The sequence below is a fragment of the Leptinotarsa decemlineata genome, unplaced genomic scaffold (assembly GCF_025532065.1).
Source record: "Leptinotarsa decemlineata unplaced genomic scaffold, Ldec_3_MD MMD2_tig00000882_RagTag_RagTag, whole genome shotgun sequence".
NCBI lineage: Eukaryota > Metazoa > Arthropoda > Insecta > Coleoptera > Chrysomelidae > Leptinotarsa > Leptinotarsa decemlineata.
The window spans coordinates 11,432,839-11,447,637 of record NW_027412556.1 but is presented as its reverse complement, the minus strand read 5'-3'; the positions used below and the strand labels follow the sequence as shown (position 1 = coordinate 11,447,637).

The 14,799-nt window shown below is 32.7% G+C and overlaps 1 protein-coding gene across 1 annotated transcript in view; it reads right to left on the bottom strand.

Annotated features, from left to right (window-relative positions):
- Positions 1–22: 22 nt before the first annotated feature.
- Positions 23–14,799, bottom strand: part of LOC111515843 (ATP-binding cassette sub-family C member 4-like) — a 28,915-nt gene continuing 14,138 nt past the window's right edge. Inside the window, exons 4-5 of the mRNA XM_074174992.1 lie at positions 7,625–7,781; positions 23–228 (exon numbers count right to left, since the gene is read on the bottom strand). Of these exons, the coding sequence (XP_074031093.1) occupies positions 129–228; positions 7,625–7,781 (257 nt within the window). The 3' untranslated portion in view covers positions 23–128. The remainder of the gene's footprint in view (positions 229–7,624; positions 7,782–14,799) is intronic.

Genomic DNA, 14,799 nt, shown 5'->3' with positions numbered 1-14,799 from the left:
GATGTCTTCGATTGATTTTGGATATAACACCTGGAACCAAATCAAGGAAATATTGTGTCACCGGGAGAAGAAATTGTGAGTGAAGTGTAAATTTTCAGTGTCTGCATATTTGACGCTCCAAGTGATGGTCATCGTGATGAAAAAAAAGATATGCTAGAGGAGAGCGAGCTTATGACGAGTATAATGGATTGGATGTAGCATATGGATGCCAGATGATTAAATTCTTTCCTGAAAAAAAATAGTGATTTAGTACATAGTATAATGATGATAACGATGATAATATTCATTTGCTAAACTAGAAATATTATGTACAAGTTCATTAACTTCACTGAATTGCAAAAAAATTTTTTTCGCCTCGATTAGTGAACCACTTGTTTTGAGTATTAAATCTAGTTATGAATTGAATCCCAAGTTTCCAACCCAACGATGTCAAAACTATATTGCCTCCCAAAAATTCATAAACCGGGAAAATCAATGCGCCCCATCGTGTCAGCTATTGAAGCTCCTACCTACCAAATAGCGAAGTGGCTCACTAAGGAATTTGAAACCTTGTCTATTGCGGAACCAGGTTTAAGTATATAAAAAACTCTTTAGAGTTCATACAACATACAAAAAACATGGTTCTGCAAGAAGGTGAGATTTTGGTTTCTTTTAATGTTCATTATTCCTAGCGTCCCAATTCCACAGACCTTGCAATACCTCAGGGAACTACTAGAGAAAAATAATTTCAATAACAACGAAATCGATGAATTCGTTCCTCTCACCAATTTGTGTATGAAACAAAATCGTTTCCATGTAGAAGGTTGCTTTTATGAACAACAGGAAGGAACGGCCATGAAAAATCCCTTGTCCCTACCTGGCAGACCTGTTCAAGAGCAGATTCGAAATGGAAACTAAAGAAAAGTCAAAGTTTTTTCCTAAGATTTGGCTGAGGTATGTGAATGATATTTTTGCGGTATTCGATACCAAAAAATCGAATATCGAGGACTTTGTTTCTTTTTTAAATAATAGATGTCCATCAATAAAATTCACGTATGAATTAAAAAATAAGGGACAACTACCATTTCTTGACGTTTTGGTACTGAGGAGCAAAGATAGAGGGTTAGAATACGATATATTTAGAAAAGAAACAAGCACGTACAGGTATATTCCTGACAGTTCACATCACTATGGACAGCACAAACGTGCTGGGTTGAATTTATTGGTGCATCGTCTTTTGACTTTTCCTCTAACACATGATAGGTTCACAAAAGAAAAACGTACAATACAGGAAATAGCAGCCACCAACGGTTTCCCGAGGAGTATTGTAGATGACATAATTAGGAAAAAGAAGTTTAAGTTAAGAATGAACGAAATCTCTACTTTCAGAAAGGACAAAAACCAAGATGAATACCTCTCAGTTCCATACCATCAATATACGAAGAACTTTGGGGAGATTTTCAAGGAACTAGGTATAAAGGTGGTTTTTAAAACAAGTCATACACTGCAGATCCTTTTGGGAAGTCCAAAAGACAAAGTCGAGAATTCGGAAAAGTCTGGAATTTACGAAATTGAATGTAAGGACTGCGATGCAAAATATTATGGACAGACAAAAAGATCTATTAAAGTGAGATATAAGGAACATATAGCACACTTGAAATATGGAAGACCTGAAAAATCAGCAGTCTCTCATCATATTTTGCAACGAAACCATTCCATAGACTTCAGTCCTTCAAGATTAGTTGGACAAGTTAACAACAACAGGCAACTAGATGCCTATGAGAGTGTAGAAATAAGTAAACATAATAATATTATGAATAACGATAACGGACCAATACCAAATAGCATACTATATAGCTTGTTGAAATAATATTGTTGGGTTTATTGATTACTACAAAAAGACACATTGTAAATATATTTAGATAGGCAATATTGTGAAACTAACTTTATATAGCTGAAAATTGTTCTATATATAGCTGTAACAGTTAAACATACATAAGGACATATTGTAAAATAATAGAAAGGCCAATTGTAAAATTAATTTAGGGTGGTACACTTGTATGGGTGGTATTACTGATTACCTACCTGTATGATGTACCTGATTAGTATAAGTAGCTTCAGTTCTGAGTAGTTTTTAGTTTTATCTCCCTCTTGAAGATGATCACTTGGTGATCGAAACACGTGTCGAGGTGTAAAAATAACGATTTGGTGTTGGGAAAAAACTCCAGTGATATTCATTACTACACCAAAGTTTCCAAACAGTACGTCACATAGTGAAATACATTAAATGCAACACAGTTATTACTTTGAAGTAATACAGAAGTATGATAATTTGAAATACAAAATGATAAGATCATGTGAAATGAATAATATTGGATAATGATAATAATGATAGCTTTATTGCCCAATAGTTACCCATACGCATATACAAAATTATATTCACAATGCTAAAATTCAAACAAAGAGAAATTAGTGCTATGGCTCAATAAAACAAATGAAAGTTCATTTGATACCCTTGTTGAAGAAACACAACACACACAATTTCTTATTATTTCAGAGCCTTACAGATATGACGTCAGCATGAATCGAAAAATATACGAAAATGATTTGGTTTTCCACAAAAAATTACACTTCTTGAAGTTGGATAATATCCATGTTTTGGAATGTAATAACTTTATAAGGCGTTCAAACTACACAAGAGATGGATTCGGACTGAAGGCAGTAGTAGCTTGCTATTTGGGTAGTGAAATAATGAAGATAATCAATGAATTGAGGTATAGAAGAAATAACCGGGAAAAACTGAAAAAAATAGACATGCTTCAGGACAACCAGGATAGTTCCAAAAAACTTTTGGGAACGCAAGGAGCGACGTTCTCTTTTTTTAGTGAGGGAGACACCAAATACAACCTTTCCACGAGAGGACTTGACAAATCAAAAAAGGCTGGAATAACAAAAAATTGTAATGTTGACAAAGGAGTTTCATTGTTGCTGTTGAACATCCAATCTGTACGTAATAAGGGTAATGAACTTTATATTTTTCTTGAACAACATAATTTTCCAAATTGTGTTTTCCTAACAGAGCATTGGCTAAGATCTGAAGAACCCTTTGAATGCCCGAATTATGTAACAGCTTCAAAGTATTGTAGGACTCAATCTCTGCATGGGGAAACAATGATTCTAGTCAATAAAAATGCTCTCAAAGATCTGACGCTGAACAATATTGATAAATATGATCATCTCATAGTTGAAAAGGAGTTTGAATTCTCAGCATTACATGATACTAAAAATCATATCTTTTTTATTTGTATTTATAAACCACCAATGTGTAATGTCACAGCTTTTTCATATAGATTGAAGATTCTTTTGTCAAACCTTCCAGTCAATTCTCAGCTTATTGTAGCTGGAGTACTCAACATAAATTATGATGACAAAAATTCTGCATCTACTCAGGCACTCGACACATTGCTCTTATCATATAACTTGGAAATGTCAGTTCAAGAACCAACACGAATCTCAAAACATTCATCTTCTACTATAGACTATATTTGCACAAACCTGGATGAAGGAAAATTGACGTGCACTGTGATCCCAGCTGAAGGTATAATTTTTAAATTCTTTATTGAAAGTAAAAACTCAAAGAAATCATCCAAGTTTGGTAGAATATACAGCTCCAAAAATTTCAACAAATTCAAAAACAATTGCGAGCAAACTGCATGGGAAGAGATTTTGTCTTCAAGCAATTCTATAGGCGCCTTTCAAGGATTATCAACCAGACCTTTTGAAGAATGTTTTTGCTAAAGATTAAAATGATAAATAAATCGTGGATCACACAAGGCATCAAAATTTCTGCGAGCAACTTGAGATCGATACACTCAATACGAAAATATTTTTCCGATAAATTTTTGATAACATTTTTCAACAAATATCGTCAAATTTACAAACGGGTCATTCAACATGCAGAAGAAATTCATTACAAGAGTAGAATAGACAAAGCTGATAATAAAATCGAAGAAAACTGGGCCATAGTGAATAGTCTAAGAAATAAATCAACTTCAATTCCAGAACACGTCAATATAGATTCGGAAACACTCAATAATTTTTACTGCACAATTGCTCAAAAACTAACTTCATCCCTTGTTCCTACTTCAGATCCTATGGATTATTTAAATAATGTGAATATGCCCAACAACTTTCACATTGAAGATACGAATTTATTAGAGCTGAAAAAAATCTTGCAAGAAAATAAAAAGAAAAATGCAACAGGCATTGATGAAATTTCAATAAAAATTTTAAGTAACCATCTCGATTCTGCTTTCAATACACTAGTGATGATATAAATAAATCCTTTTCTCTTGGAAATTTCCCTCCGTGTCTAAAAACAGCTCTTGTGATTCCTATTTTCAAAGGTAATGCAGAAGATCCAAATAACTTCAGACCTAACTCCATGCTCTCAACACTCTCAAAAATCATAGAAAAAATGGTGAAAAAAAGAGTATTAGCTTTTCTTTATAAACACAATTTGGCTTTCAGATGGCAAAAGGCACAAATGATGCAATCTTTTTCTTTCTTGAACATGTCTATACACATCTCAACAATGGTGAGGTCGTAGCTAAAGTATTTCGATTCCTCCAAAGCTTTTGATTGTGTAAATCATGAACTTCTTTTGCAAAAGTTGAACTACTATGGCTTTAGAGGAGTGTGTAATGACTGGTTCAGGTCTTACTTGAGTGATAGAATACAGTTAGTAAGATGAAACGAAAAACTATCACACACTACGGATATCTAATGGGGCGTTCCACAAGGATCAGTACTAGGCCCGATTCTTTTTCTCATTTATGTAAATGACCTGGTTACTCCCTCAATTCAAGGAATTTTTACCATCTTTGCGAATGACACCACGCTCCTTTGGCATGGAAAAAATACTTCTAATATGGAAGAAACTATCTCTAGTGATTTAGAAGTTGTAAAAAAATGGTGTGACGCAAACTACTTGTGCTTTAATATGAAAAAAACAAACCCACTCACCTTCAGTTGTAATATTAACAATTCATACTTGAATGAACAAATTCTTGAGAATAAAAAGTAATCTAAATTCCTGGGAATCTTCATGGATAACAAATTGAAATTTGATCAACATATTTCAGCTTTGAATGAAAAATTGGCATCAGGATGTTATGCACTTCGAATAGTTTCAAATAAACTGAGTTCATCCACAACAAAAATGGTATATCATTCCCTGATTGAGTCCCACCTGAGATATGGTGTTGCCTTCTGGGGATTTTGCAGTCAACAACTTTTTCATTCAGTGTTTGTTTTGCAAAAGCGAGTGGTTAGATACTTATGCAAGGTGGGAGTGCGTGAGTCATGCAGACCATTATTTTTGAGAGAAAAAAATCTCACTGTTACTTGTATTTTCATACTTGATACTGTTTGCCTCATTTACAAAAAATATAATATGTTTGGAACTCCGGAACCTACAAATTACATAACCCGGCAAGTAACTGAAAATAAAATACATCTTCCTGTTCCAAAAACAAGCCAGATAAAGTATTCTTTGATTTATGAAAGTAAAAAGCTGAATAATCACATACCTTACGAAATTAGGAAGGAAAAAAGCTATAAAAAGTTCAGAAATCATGTTAAAGATGCCCTTGCATCTGAATCGTACTACAATCTTGATGAATATTACAATGGAACATTGCTGTGATTTAAAATAGGTGTTTTTTTTGTTTCTATTGACACCTATACTTTAAATTATATTTTATACTGGGATAGATCTTATTTTATTGCCATGGCATGTGAACTTATGTTCAAATTGTATATATTTGTTATTTACAACTTTTGAAAGGGACTAGACAAACTATGTTGTCTATATTTTGTTAAATTTCATTTTCTATTGTTATATTTCATCTATTAGATATGTGAACTTAGTTTTGCTCAAATTGTGTTCCTGTGTATTTGTGTTTTTGAATTGTTTCTTTTCTTTTATTCTTTAAAGTGCTATATATACCAGATTTTTCAACAAGCTTTGTCAATAAGATTGTATTTTCTTGGACAATAAAATATATGTCTATCTATCTATCTATTACTTTCGAAAGTATAAGGGTATTAGATAAAAAAGATGGGGAATAAATGGTTACCTAATTGAAAAAAGCCCATAAATAAAGCATTCATTCCATACTACAGATAGTTATTTCAATCTATTATAAATTATTTCAGTTGTACTAGGTCCATCTGAGAAGACTCGATTGGACTGAACGATTTCCAAAGTACATCCTGATAGGCTCGGTAATTATGAACAGTTGAATCCGACAGTATATTGGTTCTGGTGTCATCAAGTCGCTTTGCAGTGAAAGCTGTGGAGGAAGAAAAAGAAAGGCATTTGAGCTTCGATATCAACGTTTGGTTTTACAGTAGACTCTTGTGGAAACCCTTGGATAACATGGATTGTATAAAAATGTCCATGCTCACTCAAAATAGGTTATTAATGAGTTCAAGTGAATCTAGTTAACAGATAACTCGGACTGTATAGGTTATAAGTTTGGGAGAGATGAATCTGGAGATAGTGAAACAAGAGACATACCTACCATATCGATATTAGAGAATCCGAAATGAGAATCGAATGAGAGAACTACTTTTGAGGTTATTCTTTTAGTGAGCAGGCATATACTGGCGAAAATATTCTAATAATACGGCAGGAACCTGTTGTAGGTACCTACCATTCAGATAGATAGTCTGGTGGCATCAAGTAAGCGATGTTGGTTCGAAGTATGACACCTTGCAAATTCTTTTATTTTTGTTTGAAGACCAGTCTAATGATTAATAATAAAATTACAGTTTTTCTCACTCCCATCGATTTTATTGTCATCTGAGTTAGATTCATCATTCATAAGTACGAACGTTTTTTTCGTATATCAATTTATAATCATCAGTGGCAACTAAGAGCCATTGTTTTTATCTGAATTTCTGTAAACACTTTTGAAACCATGACATACTGAAAAATAAAGACCTCTGCCGCAATTACTGAACTGATTTTGTGAGATTTTCACCGAGCGATGAAGTGATGCAAGATATATGTATGAGTTATCGATGTTAAATGAGAATTGATTGAAAATTGACCACGTTATCGTGTGTATAAAAATACAGCATTTCGACTACTACCTTCATGGGAATTGAAAATAATTGTGGTTTCTTGAATTATATTTACATTCGTTTTCACTTCTCCAATTATCATCTAGTAGTTAGTTAAAAAAAAGAAAGGGGGGAAATGAGGGAGAAACAGATATAGGAAGAAATAATGATACTATGACGGTGTAAGAGAAAAAAAGAAAGATATTAATGGGGATACAAGAACCAAGCAAACCGGAAGTGCCTTTCTTCAATGCAACACAAACACTCGAAGCCTGAACAGATATTTTCTCAACTGTGATGCCTTTCATATCAAATATAATCAAACTCATCTTCGAAGTATAAATAAGTGGAGATTACAGAGAAAAAAACCTAATTTTTTTATTTAATATATTTCTTCACCAACAGATATATAGGTACTAATAAATTCAGCACAATTCCAGTCGAACTGAAAATTATAAAATAAAATCAAAGTAAAATCAGTGAAAGAAGTAGAATATAAAATTTGAATACTAACCTTCTTAACTCATTCAGTTTCTTTTCGAACAGGTTTTCCCACGAATACATTTTGACGATTTTGATGGAAGATAGTGCTTCCTTTGTTAGTTGAACACGTTCATCTGTACATTTTGCAGATTTTATTCTCATGGAACTTGCTTTTTTTCCTAGGAAGCCTGTAAATACAACAAGAAAAACATATCTATCCAGGAGGAAAACAATAATGATTATTCAATGTAGACAGATGTTCTAGTATTTTTCATCGATTTTTGTAGTCACTGCAATAACAAACATATCTATATTTTACAATACATGTGCATATTTGAAGAGCTCTATGCAAAAAGTCACTAAGTGACTTTTTTTTTGTTTTGAGATACTGATGATTGAAAGTTTTAATTTTTCCTGGAAATAAAGTGGTTAGAGTTTTGAAAGATTCAACTCTTATCAGAGATTAAACGTGTATTCAGGTATTATATGGCACATTTGAGACCTAATGTGACATACAGTTCTTTTGTAAAAAATAATACAAATTTTCACTTAGGGACTCCTTTGACAAAAAAGATAAATGAGCAAAAAAACGTAGAAAAAATTCTACTCATAATCTTCAGCGTCTGATTCATCTTCTTCCACCATTTTCTCTTCTTGGAAAGCTTCGTCTAACACCTTATGAAATTCTCGATTCTCTTCATTTTCTATATACTGAACAAGGAATTTAATATTTGCTAGTTTTTCAGATTAAAGCTTCATGAAATGATTCCAGGCATTCATTGGAATTAAGTCAGCAATAAGTCTTTGTAATCCTACTTTGTGAAGAACAAAAGAATTTGAATACTCCCCTGTCATATTTTCTGTAAGTTCAGGTTTATCATTTGTAGAGAACATTACAGATCGAAATTTTGAAATTCCTGGAATTGATTGTTTTATTTTAGTCGCATCGGAAATCAGCGTTTCGGTCAATAAGCTACGTTTCAAAAACACTTTTTCAAAAGGATCTTCATTGCGCTCTTTTTGGATAAGCTTTATGTAATAGTTAGGATTATCTACCTTTACAGTCTTAAGACTTTTTTTTCTATCAGAGCAAAGCATTGGTCATTGGCATCATTGAATGCCCTGGAATTGGATAATATATCACGATCTTTTGAAAGAACCTAGATGAACAAAGGGAATCCAAATACGTAAACAAAATTTTGTTCTTATTCTGTGAAAAACAGTTGTTGTAAAAAAATTGACAATATAACTTATTCATCGGTTTTGTATTTCTTCAGATAGAAATTTAAAGCTTTAATAACTTCATCAGGGCCCTTGGTTGCAAAATTTTCAGTACACAAGAACATTGTAGCCTGATTTGTCACATTATTTATTCTTACTTTTCGTAGGAAGCCATTCTTCATCTGTTGAAAATGGATCTATTAAATTGAAAAAAACATCTACTGCGCTATGAAGATGAGAATTACAACAACACAATGGAAATAACAGAACACGTACTTTTCTGTATCTGACATCACTTCGATTCTTTTTTAAAATTAGGTACTTTTTTAACACTTAGGTTTTTTTTTGCACGAAACCTCTTGTCACTTTATAATATGCGACTTGAGAAATGAGGCTTTTCTTAACATTTTAGACGAAAACTAGATAGAGTAATCAAAAGTACATTCAATTTATATCTAGATGGCGCTACTAGTTTAAACTCCCAAAAATGTTACTTTGGGACTTTTTGCAAAGAGCCCTTCATTTATAAGAATTGAGTTAATAATGAAATGTAGTAAACGAAATATCGCATTGCAAATCGGTTTATATCGGATTATAACAAATTCAGGGTGTTTCCTAACTGCGGTACGAAACTCCGGAGGGTGATTCGTTAGGTCGTTTGAAAAAAGTTCCTATGAACATATTATATGTTCGAAGTTGCTTCGTTTCTGAAATACAGGGCGTTGAACTTTAAAACAGAACGGTAGTATAAAATATCATGAATACACTTACATCGATTTGGTTGAAATTTGCTACAGTTATTTGAAGTAATGAGGCGCTTATTTAACCCGAACCAGATTGGATTTATTAGGTCCAGTGGCGTCTTAGTGAGAAAAAAAATGCCACTGACTTTTTTGTATTTTTTTATTTGTTCAGAGCAAGCAACCGAAAATACAACTTTTTTGTCGGTTGTGTTTTCTTCATACCAAGTTTTGTTTTCGAAAAAAAAACACTTCTCAAAACTATCCACGGACAACATAAAATAAATACCAAAAGTAAATAATAAGTAATTTCGACCTTGAAATAAATGAGTGAAATGTCCACCTTCTGATGAAATACACGACTGCAATCGATTTGTCATTAATTATCTGACACATTCAAAAATACATGGAGTGTTCCTTATGACATTGCAATGATCAATTATACGATTCCTCAAGTCATCCGAATCTACTACAGGAGTTTTATAAACTAGAGCTTTCAAATGACCCCATGAAAAGAAATGTAGAGAATTCATATCCGGACTGCGAGCTGCCAATATTGAAGTCCTGCACGTCCAATTCAGCGATTAGGGTAGGTGATGTCGAAACGATGACGAACAAGACCACGAGAATGAGCTGAAGCCCCGTCTTGCATAAACCACATGTTGCCTCTTACAACTACCGACCCTTCTTCTAACAAGATGAGTAAATTATCTCGTGAAAAGTCCGAGTAGGATTCACTTGTTAATACTGCTGAAAATAATGGGCCAATTACATAGTCACCAATCATTCCTACCCAAACGTTTAGCGAAAATTGTTGCTGAAAATGACTCTTTCTAATACCGTGGGGATTTTTGTCGGCCCAAAAATGGTCATTGTGAAAAATTTGCTTCGTCCGTAAATGCAATATATGGTGGAAATTTTGCTTTGTCCATAACTGAAATATATGGTGAAAAATTATTTTTGTGTGCCATTGTATGAATCAATCACCTGCAAAACACCAATCTTAGGTGAAAATCGAAAGATAGTAGAGCTTGCACCCACTGTATGTGATATAATAGTAATAATAATAATGATAATATCGTCTTTATTATGTAGAGATTACAAATTATTACATAATTTGAAGAAATAATACAGGAAAATCTCTTTCTTGCTTGAACATCACGAGGCGAGATTTAGCTACTCTTACATCTAACCCCCTGATGCTCATCTAAAGTTGATAATACCATATGGCCCTATAAATTACAAAATGAAAATATACTAACTAAGAAATCAGACATTACTAAGTTTGTTCGACCAACATTTACCTACATTATTCACTGTGCAGATGGTAAAGATTCTTTTATAAACTTTTTAAATGCTCTCAAATTTGAGTTCCTGTATTGAATAGGGATATAATTGTAATTTATAATAGCAGTATAGGTAAAGCTCCTCTGGAAAGTAGCAGTCGAATGATGTGGCATCGTGAGTAAGCCCTTGTCCCTTACATTGATAGAATGTGTATGAGATCTAGGAATTAATCTTCTTTCATTTCTCATCATTTAGTAAACGTTCATGGATGTATGAAGTCGTCTACGATTTTCCATATTGAGCCATTCTAACTGTCTTGATTTTTGAGATACGTGGTCATACCGACGTAACCCGTAAATGAATCGTACGCAAAAATTCTGAACCTTCTGAATCTTATATTTGAATTCATTATCAAGACAAGAACCATACAAAAAATCACAATACGTGAACTGTGAGAGGACAAGGGTTTCACACAGAGTCTTGCACAAATTTATATTGAGAATAAACCGGTTGGTGTAAAGAGTTTTCAGTGAAGTGAATTTTTTTAAGAATGCTATTTACATGAGATTTGAAACAGAGATCGTTGTCTATTATTAAACCCAAGCTTTTCGCCGATTCAACGGCCACTAATGGTACATCCTTGATAGCAACTGCCAAATTTGTATGTATAAAATCGTATTGAGTTTTTGGTGAGATAACTAATTTTTTTGACTTGGACGAATTTAATTTCAAGTTATGAGAGGCACTTTTTTTAAATATGATTTAAAATCATCATTCAGCAAATTCTGTGCATCATTCAGGTTTTCTTCAGAAAAACTAATTAATAACTGCGTATCATTGGCATATGCCTGAACATTGCAAGCGGTTATGGATTTTAGAATATTGGCGGTATAGACAATGAAAAATAGTGGACCGAGAATACTTCCTTGTGGTACTCCCACTTTAATTTCAACGTAGTCAGAGTTTCTTTCATTTGATACTATCTTCTGTTTTCGATTCGTTAGATATGACTTATTCATTGCAAGTGAACTACCAGAAAAACCGTAATATTTGAATTTAGCATATAACAGACTATGATTGATAGTATCAAATGCTTTAGAAAAATATAGAAGTGTTAACACACTAATGTTTCTTTTATCCAAATTAGCAATCACTGTATCTAGAACCTGAATGAGAGAATTAGATGTACTCATTTTTATCTGGAATCCAGTTTGACATGAGGGAATTAGTGAATTGATTCGAGCATATTCTAGAATTTGGGAAGACATAACTTCCTTTATCACTTTTGACAGGCATGGTATACTTATTACATGAAGGTCTGCTAGATTTGTTGGATTTGCCACTTTAGGCAGGGGGTGTCCTATCGCTATTCTCCATAAATCAGGAATCTGATTTGTTTCTATGCTATAATTAATGAGATGAACTATAAATGAATCAATGAAAGGGCTGCAGTACCTCAACATGATTATAGATATATCATCTACACCGTATGCTGTACTTTTTATCTCAAATGAAATGTCATGAATCTCTTCAACGGTAGCCATTTCGAATTTAAATTTAGGGTTATTCGCCTGACAAGAATGGCTATCATAGAATTGAATTGCTTCATTACAAGTTGAATCTCTGAAACTAGATTCCCCCCAACTTTGAGAAAAATAATTATTTATTACTTCAGGATCAGATAATTCTTCGGGAATTGTACTATTCTCACCTCTCACAACTTTGAAAGACCTCAAAGTATTCCAAACTCTCCTACTATCGTTGACTCTACAAAAACTATTGAAATATGCTTTTTTTTCGTTTCTTATCGAGGAGAGGGTGAAGTTGCGTAATAGTTTATATCTTTCTCAGTCTTGATGGGTTCTTGGGTATAGGTATAGGATATTCTTTTTTAAGAATTGTCCATACGGTTTTTGGGCTGACTTCCAGCTGCGGTGCAATGTTCCTGTTATTATTTGAAGGATCTTTTTTTATCGCATCAAGTTTAGCTTCTTCTTGTTCAGGCGTTGTTACAGTTCCTGGTTTTCCACCACCTGCATTTTTAATAAAACTCACAGTTTCGTGGTAAATTCTGCGTGTTTCTTTCACATTTCCATCCGGTCTCCAAAGCAGGTGTGTTCATGATATGCAAAGTGGCTACAATTTTTCTTCTTGAAAACGAAGCTAGATATGAAGAAAACACAAGCGACGGAAAAGTAGATCAATTTGAAGAAAATTGAAAATTACAACAAAAAGTAAATGCCGTCCTTTCTTTCCCAATATGGTTGACTGTGGTGCTCACTGAGACTTCACTGGACCTAATGATTTCAATTTAGTTAGGTAAGCTCTTCATCATTTCAAATAACTGTAGCAAAAATCAACCAAATCGATGGAAGAATATTTATGATGTTTCATTATTACCTTTTTTACACGCTTTATATTAGCTTCACCTGTATGTATGTATGTATGATTGTATGCATGTCTGTGTGTAACTCTCAAGATCGGGATCTGTATTGACAGAATTATCGGCATTATTTCTTGATCTATTCGCGGGCAGATGGCGCTGTACGTAACTATTAATTATTGCTTGATCTATTTGCGAACGGATGGTGCTGTACGTAACTATCAATATAAGATACACAACTTAAAAGATATTGTCGAAGATAAAATATTATTGTCAAAGTGTTATTATTTTAAAGCATATAAGTTATACAAATTGAAAGTAATATTTGAACATTTGGTGATTTCAGCATTTTGGGGTGAATAAGTAGTCGGAAAGTAATAATATATATGCTACATATTGAAATAAATAATAATAATAATAATAATGAATATTCTCATACAACACATAAATGTAAGTATGAGAATATGAAAACTATAAAGCATAAAAATATTAAAGTGAATGTATAGAAAATAACAGTAAGAATCAACTTTGCTTGAGCTATTTGCAGGCAGATGGCGCTATACGTAACCTTCTTGATAGGTTGTTCAAAAGAAAATCAAAATAAAAAACATATTTTAAGAATTATAAGTGTTAGCGAAATTTTGTACTACAGATGGAATATTTAAATATTTTCAATTATCCGTGATTCAGTACAGAAAAAAGTTTTGAACGAAACGGAAGATACATTTCAAAATCTAATTCGATTATTTGAAAGCAAACCAGAATATGGATTTCTACAATGAAAACTTTATCGTAAATTGTACACCAAAAATATTCAGTTACTTAAATATTTCAAAAAATCGAAAAATTAGAATTAAGGTGCTTGACATACATATCAAATCAAAAGGTTGATTTGAAAAATAAAATTATTCACTGAAGAAATATTTTTAGTCCATCAGATCAAGATTCTCAGATGATGTGGTGCTGCAGGTTTTTCTGGGTTCTCCTGCAGTTGAAAAAGCAAATGCGCCACTGGAATCAATGAAGTCGCCTCGGAGCGCCAAATAATTTTCATTGTTGTTTTTATTTAATTTTTATCGTTGTTTCAATAAAATATGATATATTTTAGTCCATTAATATTTTGAATGAAATTTCAAATCAAAACATCAAGACTGAATTGTTTTTTGAAATTATTACTGCAAATTTTCTCTTTACTTCGAAATAAATTTTACAACTGTTCGCCCTCTGTTGGAGATTTACTAATAAGACCTCAAACCAATGCTCAAACTTTATTATGTTGTTTGAGAGAAATTTTACGCCGTCTTCGTGTGCTGTCTGTTGAAGATTTATAATACTAGTGACTAGAAAGTATTTTTGACAATAAATCGGACTAAAAAGTGAAAAATTAATATAGTTTAGAAAAACTAAAAAAACACGCTTTTGAAGAACATCGAACTAAAAGGTTAAAAATATTTTTTTTAAATAAGCTTAAAACAATAACGAACGTGGGCGCTTTGTGCCATATTTTTATATATCAAGCGCACGTCGCTCTTCTCACAATAATACTAGTATTTTACGTTCGTTATTGTTTTAAGC